This window comes from Thecamonas trahens (assembly GCF_000142905.1).
Source record: "Thecamonas trahens ATCC 50062 unplaced genomic scaffold supercont1.51, whole genome shotgun sequence".
Taxonomy (NCBI): Eukaryota; order Apusomonadida; family Apusomonadidae; genus Thecamonas; species Thecamonas trahens.
This window is the reverse complement of record NW_013657629.1, coordinates 153,682-161,133: the sequence shown is the minus strand read 5'-3', so window position 1 is coordinate 161,133 and position 7,452 is coordinate 153,682. Positions and strand designations below refer to the sequence as shown.

The following is a 7,452-nucleotide window of genomic DNA, read 5'->3' as shown; positions in this document are numbered from 1 at the left end:
ACCGTGGGGTCCGCGAGAGAGCTCGGGATAGGCTGACGACATCTCTCTCACATTCAGCGCGTTGTCAGCTGGGGATTAATTGTTGCACGAGCTCTTCCGTCGGTATTCCCAGCAAGAGGAGGGGGGGGAGGGGGTAATCACACGGTGGTTGGGCAGCGGTAGTCGGGTCGTGGTAGGCGAGGATCGCAGGTGATCGGTGGGCGGGGGATCGGGGGGTCATCAAGTGGGGGTGATCAAGATGTGCCACTATACTGGTGGTAGATAAGGTGCGTGGGGCTGGGAGGGAGGGGGGGGGGGGGGCGGTCCCGCTTTCAGCATGCCGGCTGACGTGGGCATGGGAGCAGCGGGCAGTGCGGGCCAACGCGACACGGAGATTGAGCAGCGGGAACAGCAGTGGTGCGGGCATGGGCATGGGCATGAATGGCAGACGAGACAGCACACTTGACTATGAGCCAAAGAACACCATGCTCGTCTGCACATGATGTGTATGCCCAGGTGATAGCCTTTGCCGCGGGCGCGGCCGTGACCGACCTGGCGCCGGCGGCGGTGGCGGCCGACACGGTGGACGAGGCGGCGGCAGAGAGCTTGCGGACAGTACTGAGGACGTCGCTGGAGATCATTGCCAAGGCCTACGAGGAGTATGGGCCTCCATCTCCGCCTCCGCATGCACATACCGATGACTGCGCCGCATCATCGGAGGTCCCTGGCTCGGCGTGTGCAGCGTCGGCGGGGCTCGACAATGAAGCTGACCTTGCCCTCTCGCTCTCGTTCAACGGCGGGAAGGACTGCACTGTCCTGCTTGCCCTTATCGGCGCCGTCCGCTGGCTAGCAGCCGCGCCGAGGGACAGGGCTGGATGTGAGGGCGAAGCAGGTGTCGGCGGCATGCCCTCCGTCACTGCCATCGGGGAGGTCAACTCGTGGCATTCGGCACAGGCGCGGCACGCAAGATGGCATGCGGCGTATCTCAAGACGCGCAACCCGTTTCCTGTGGTGGAGCAGTTTATCGAGACCGCTGTCGTGTGGTCCGGCATTGAGCTGGAGGCTGTGCCGATGGCGAGTCGGGAGGAGGGTGGGATGAAGGCTACGCTCGAGCGGCTGCTCAACGGGCATCACGCGCTCAAGGCCATGTTCATGGGCACTCGCAGAGGCGATCCATACTCGGACCATCTCGAGGCCTTTACCGCCACTGACGACGGGTGGCCTGCCCTCATGCGCGTCTTCCCGCTCCTTCACTGGAGCTACAAGCACGTGTGGGACTTTCTCAGACTCTTCCGCGTCCCCTACTGCGAGCTCTACGATGACGGCTACACCTCGCTTGGTGACGTCCACAACACGCTCCGCAACCCGCATCTGCTCTCCGATTCGGACTCGGAGGCCTACCTCCCCGCATATGCCCTCACAGATGACTCGCAGGAGCGCTCTGGGCGCTGATATGCCTACCGCCCTCCCCATCTCCCGCGTTCTGCCATGCCTGCTCCCTGTCCACGCCCTGCCCTCACTCTGGCCACAATTGACCACATTACCAATCTGTCCGCCTTTGATCCGGCCACACCTCGGCTGATCCCCCTTCCCCTCTGATCACCGGCCACGCCTTGGCCTTGTCGCGCCACGCCCCACCATCCCTCTGCACCCAACGAGGCCACTACCCATCACAAACACCAACACCAACACCATCACACCATCACACACAGAGAGAGAGAGAGAGAAATGCACACACATCTCCCCTCCTCCCAATCCAATCCGATCACAACCCTCCCCTCCCGATCCTCCCCCTTCCCTCCACTCCCGCCCCCCCTCCCCCATGGGTCAATCAGCCAAACTGCCACCGACCCACCAGAGACAGCCCGTCCACCCCAGCCAGACACACAGCACACCTCACCCATACACCCCCCACACACACACACACACCACACACCACACATACCTACATACAACAATAACCATGGACCACACAGGTACTGGTGTTGGTGGCAATGGGCACGACGGAGGTGGCGGACAGGCTGGAGACCGAGTGCCTCGGTTGGCACTGCCGTTGGCGGGCGGGCGGTTGCGGGGAGTACCCACCGAAGCTACCAGGTCGAGTAAGAGTATGTCAGAGGACAAGATGACCATGAGTGGCTCTAGGAATGCTGGTCGAGGTGGTGGCAAGGGAGATGGAGTGGGATCGGGATCGGATGGTGGCGGATGGTTCGCAGAGACGGCTGAGCATGTGCTCTCGGTGGAGATGCTCGTCGCTGGCTACCCCTTTGCCTTTGTCGAGTTCTTTCATCTCAATCATCGCCCAAAGCGGATCCAGGTCAACTTTGAGACTGGAAAGGAAGAGGTGGTCACTCCGCGAGCCATGACCACGCCGCAGCTGGAGGCTATGGTCGAGAACCTGCTTGTGGCCGAGGAGGCCAAGCGAAAGGGCGAGATCAATGACGTGCTCGCAGCGTACATCAACTTGGCAGACTACTTTGAGGACGAGGGCGACTTTGACACCGCCATCTCCTTCCACAAGTCGTGCTGGGAACTGGCGTCAAGTGCAGGCAAGGCCGAGGCCGAGGGCTACGCCAACTGCCGCCTCGGCATGTGCTACGAGCGCATCGGCAACGTCGACGCCGCTGTCGGCTACTACGAGCAGTACCATCTGCTCTCAACCCAGCCCGAGGCCGTTAAGGACGCCTGCTCGCATCTTGTCAAGTGTTACTGGATCCAGGCCGAGCGCGCAGAGACCCGCGGCATGTATGACGTTGCCATCGAGCACTACAAGGCCTGCATGAGCAAGGCTGCAGAGGGCGGCGACACCGCGGCAGAGGGCGAGACCAACTACCGCATCGGACTAACCTGCGAGCAGCTTGGCCAGACCCTCGAGTCCATCGAGTTCTTTAAGAGCTATCTCGACGTCTGCCGCCGGACCGGCAACGCCGTCGCCGAAGGCACCGCCTGCTTTGCACTTGCCAAGGCCTACCAGAAGCTCGACGACCTCGACACCGCCGTCTACTACCTCGAAATCTACATTGAGCTCGCTGAGAAGACCAATCAGCCGTCAGCGCTCTCCGAGGCCGCCTGCTCGCTCGGCATCATCTTCAACCAGCAGGGCGAGTACGAGAAGGCCGTCACCTACTTTGACAAGAACTTTGACATGGCGCTCAAGATCGGCGACCCGCTCGCCATCGACAACGCCCGCGTCTTGCTCGGCATCTCCCGCGGTCACGAGTGCATGTCCGAGTATATGCACCTCGTCGACATGTCAGACCCAGCCCTGCTGCTGTGGAAGACCACGTTCAACGCCAAGCTCGCCTTTGGCAAGGACCTCGGTGCAAAGGCTGCCGACCACCTCGCCTCGGCCGACTCGGCCTCGGCCGCCGCCCACGCCGCTACCCTTGCCCTCCAGCAATCAGTAGCGCTGGCAGAAGCAGAGGCAGAGGCAGAGGTGGAGGTTCACACCAAGCCGGAGCCAGGGGTTCAAGCCGCTGCGGGAGCTGGTGCCGATGCTGATCCTGATGCCAGTGCTGATCCTGATCCCAATCCTGATCCTGATGCTGTTGCTGAAGCTGCTGCCCATGCACATGCCCAAGCCCATGCCCATGTCAGCCCCAGCTCTGACTCTGGCTCCCCGGCTCCCTCGAACTCAGCCCAAGCCGCCCAGCCGCCGTCGTCGCCCTCGCCCTCGCCGTCACCCGCGCCCACACCGACCACGCCTTAGCCGCCCGCCCCCCCCCTCTCCCCACCGCAAACCCATACCAGCCACCACCACCACCAAGCACGGCTAGGACCAGCAAGGGCCCAGCACCTCACCTCCTACTTCCTCCTCCTCCTCTCCCTCACGCACACACTCGCCATGGCAGACCGGAGACGGGCTGGATACCTTGCCTGCGCAGCAGTGTGCGGACTGTGGGCGCCTGTGGCGGTGAGCACGGCAGTGGGCGCGGCGAGCATCCGGGCCTCAGGCTGCCAGCAGGTGGCGGGCGGATTGATGGCGTTTGCCACGGCGATGGTAGCAAGCATGACCCTCGCCCTCTATCGCATCTACACGCTCATGCACCCGCCGACCTCGGCCTTGGTCTCGTTGCCTGTGGCAAGGACGCTCATGGCCCGCATCAACGATCTGCTCTTGGCCTGCCTCGCCGCCACAGGCGCAGCCTCGCTCTACGCACTCGGCCTCATCATCCTCGGCGTCTACAAGCCATGCTCATCGGCGGCTTTGTTCTGGCTGGTGGTGCAGGTGGTTGGATGGGGCGTCTACGGCCCGGCATCGATGGCTGGCATCTACTTCATCTCGTCCCGCCTCGCCGAGCGTTCGCAACTTGCCCGCTACGCCGATCGCACCGTCATCTGGACTCTTCCATGTGTCCTTATCCTCGCCGGCCTTGCCTTTCTCGCCGCCTTTATCACCCTCCTCGTCGCCTTTTTCATCGGCTCTGCCGTCTACATCTGAGCATCCAGAGCCTCACCCCCGGCCACGCATCCCCATGCATCATCAGTCATCGACATCGATCTCCGCCCACACGCCACACATACACCGCACACACTACACACACCACACACACTGACTGCACACTGCACGCCACACACATCACACTCCCCGTATGCCTACAATCACACAATCCTCGTCCCATCCCCTCCCAATCGGCCGATCAATCCATCCCCCAACCCCCCCCCCCCCCCCTCCGCCACTCGGCCAACCCCCCCCCCGGCCCATCCCACCTCCCCTCCCACCACCTGGCCACAAACGGAAGTCAGGCGAGGTCACGGACGACACCTCACGCAAGGCAACCAGAGCAATAAGTGTTTAGAGTTCATACGGAGGCTGATGTCGAACCGGAAGCACTTGCGTGCGCTGCAGACGGAGCTTGTGGAGCTTGAAGAGGGCCAGTTTGTGGGCCAGATCGAAGCCAACGTGGGCTCGGCCACGTTTATGGTCCACGTTCCGGGCATTACGGACGCGCTGGGGATGGGCATTGCGCTGGAGGCAGAAAAGAATGATGGAGAAGAAGCAGGAGAGGGGGAGAATCATGGAAGCGGGCCGGATGGTCCCGATCGGGTCCTTGTTCGCCTCCCGTCCAAGTTCCGCAATATGGTCTGGATCAAGAACGGCTCGTATGTAGTTGTCGGCGCCTTTGCTGATGATGGAGGCACTGCGTCGGCAAAGATCCGTGGCGAAATCATCCTCCCGCTGGCGGCTCCACAGGCGGATCACCTCAAGACCATCGGCGAGTGGCCCGCTGCTTTGGCTGACCCAGACGAGGCTGCAGCCGCTGAGGCTGCCTCGGACGACGATGGCCACAACGACGCTGCAGACGATTTTCTCGCAGACCTGCTGGCCAACCCCAATAGGCGCGACTTTTCCGACGAGTACTCTTCCGACGATGACGAGTAGATGATGCTCCTCCCCGGTGTGAAGCGTCTCTCATCTATGCTGCTCTCCTCCTCCCTCCGAGCGATCCGACAGCTGTGGACCGCGATCTTGCTCAGCTGGCTCCACGCCGCAGCCGCCACTCCCTGCGCCGACCACACCATCCACCTCTCCGCACCACACCCACCCCAGCCAGCCATCAACCATTCTGCACCCCAATTGCTGGCTTGTTGCCCTCACCCCCACTCAACACCTTCTGAAACGAGTCGGAACGGTAGTAACACCTGCACCCTCCTCTCACCTCTCCCACAGCCAAGCCGATCTTCCTCATCCTATCCTCATGCCCCTGTCCTCATTCCCATGCCCATCGCCTCCTAACCATCAAATCAACCATCACCACCATCATCATCACCCCCCCCCCTCCTCCTCCTGCCCAGCCCACACCGCCAGCCACAGCCGCAGCCACAGCCGCAGCCACCTCTCCCCCCCCCATCCCCTCCAAACACACACACACACACACACACGCACACACACGCACACGCACACACGCACACACCAGGATAAGCCGAAGCACCATGCGTCGCAATCAGACAACAGCAGTGGTGATCCTGGCTGCTATGGCCGTGGCGGTGGTGGTGGTGGTGGTGCCCGTGGCTGGCTCGTCCGAGTCCAAGCCGGCCGAGGCATTCAAGGGACTGGCATGCCGCGACGACTCGATCTGCCGACGGATGGATGACTGCACGAACAAGCAAGCTGCACGACGGGCAGGGCATACATGCAACGGATGGCCATACTTTCAAGGAGGTTATCCGCTCGTAGGACTTGACTGGGACGATGAGAACGAGATCTACACCTGCAGCAAGGAGGCGAGCTCGGGCGAGTACTGCTTCGCCTGGGACACCCTCGAGTTTTCAGCAAAGTAGCGGGAGACGGGCTCCTGTGGTTGCACTACCTACACCAACACCACTTGCAGTGTCTGGGAGTGTCTGCAGACCGAGATCGACCTCTGCCGCTCCGAAGAGTGGGAATCGGGTACCGCTTGCTGCTCGAGGGACTCGGACCGCAACACAATCTGCAGGCAACGCGAGATCGATTCCGAGTTTACCCGCTGCTCATGCCACAGGTACGCAACAGGTACTGCAGGCTCATCATCGATCTGCGTCGCCTGGACTTGCGTCGAAATCGACAACAATGGCGCTGGTGCCGCCGAGCACGAGTCGTACACCTGCCTCGAGCTCGGTCAGTATGTCTGCGACCGCTACATCGGCGACATATGGTCGAGCGAGGAGTTTGAGCAGTCGGACTGCTCCTGCACTGACGTGTCTGACAACAACAAGTACTGCCGCCGCTGGCAGTGCTACGAGCGCGGGCTCAACTACCACAACCCGAACCTGTGGTACATCTTCCTCGCCCTCCTCGTGGGTGGCGGCGCCTTTGCCTTTTGCCTCACATCGCTTTACATCGCCTTTGTTCCGCTCTTTTGCTGCGGCCTTCCCGGCTGGATCGTCGTTATGTTCGTCTCGACCATGATGGGCGGCATCTACACCCTCCTCATCTCAGGCATCATCTTCCTCTGCCTCTTCCTCGCCGCTGACTTTTTCGCCTTTACACACAATCTCGAGGGCTTTGGCTCCATCATCTTCCGCCCGATCGTTGCCTGCTTCTTTATCTGCTACAGGGCCATCGACAACGCTACTGCTCCCGAACCCGTCCATCTTGAGACCTCTTACTCTTACGATGAGACGTGTGACACCGCGACGACCGGCACCGCAGTCTCATCTGACAACTCGGACGAGTTCAACCCATTTGCTCCACACCCCGACGCCACGAAGGACAAGCCCCCATCGTACGACAAGCTGTATAAGAAGTAAGCTGCTCTGCATAGGCACCTTGACAGTCCGACATACTTACTGGCGACACCCAGTCCAAGGCCACGGCCTGATCGCTTTGCAACCTCGACCAGTACAATCTGCCATCGATCTCACTCTCCCTCCGACCTCCACCGCCATCACCACCGCCATCACCACCACCGCCATCACCACCGCCGCCATCACCACCGCCATCACCACCACCACCACCACCACCACCACCACCACCACCACCACCACCACTCC

General features: G+C 61.7%; 4 protein-coding genes across 4 annotated transcripts; all 4 read left to right on the top strand.

Annotated features, from left to right (window-relative positions):
• Nucleotides 1-238: 238 nt before the first annotated feature.
• On the top strand, nt 239-1,673 carry AMSG_09826 (uncharacterized protein; the record flags this gene model as incomplete). Its single annotated transcript, XM_013898798.1, has 2 exons — nt 239-257; nt 503-1,673. The coding sequence occupies 2 exons, from the start codon at nt 239-241 to the stop codon at nt 1,429-1,431; spliced, it is 948 nt and encodes a 315-aa protein (XP_013754252.1). The 3' UTR covers nt 1,432-1,673.
• A 453-nt stretch (nt 1,674-2,126) lies between these two features.
• AMSG_12291 (uncharacterized protein) lies at nt 2,127-4,420 on the top strand (the record flags this gene model as incomplete). The annotated part of the gene is made up of 3 exons (XM_013898830.1): nt 2,127-2,132; nt 2,198-3,467; nt 3,867-4,420. 3 exons carry the CDS (start codon nt 2,127-2,129, stop codon nt 4,418-4,420), a joined length of 1,830 nt encoding a protein of 609 aa, XP_013754284.1.
• A 375-nt stretch (nt 4,421-4,795) lies between these two features.
• Nucleotides 4,796-5,362, top strand: AMSG_09823 (uncharacterized protein; the record flags this gene model as incomplete). Its single annotated transcript, XM_013898797.1, has 1 exon — nt 4,796-5,362. One exon carries the CDS (start codon nt 4,796-4,798, stop codon nt 5,360-5,362), a length of 567 nt encoding a protein of 188 aa, XP_013754251.1.
• A 617-nt stretch (nt 5,363-5,979) lies between these two features.
• On the top strand, nt 5,980-7,322 carry AMSG_09822 (uncharacterized protein). The gene has a single exon (XM_013898796.1). It carries the CDS (start codon nt 6,173-6,175, stop codon nt 6,866-6,868), a length of 696 nt encoding a protein of 231 aa, XP_013754250.1. The 5' UTR covers nt 5,980-6,172; the 3' UTR covers nt 6,869-7,322.
• The last annotated feature ends 130 nt before the right edge of the window (nt 7,323-7,452 follow it).

Excerpts from the sequence above, each read along its gene's own strand:
- AMSG_09822 (XM_013898796.1), top strand. The coding sequence starts at position 6,173 with ATGAGAACGAGATCTACACCTGCAGCAAGGAGGCGAGCTCGGGCGAGT.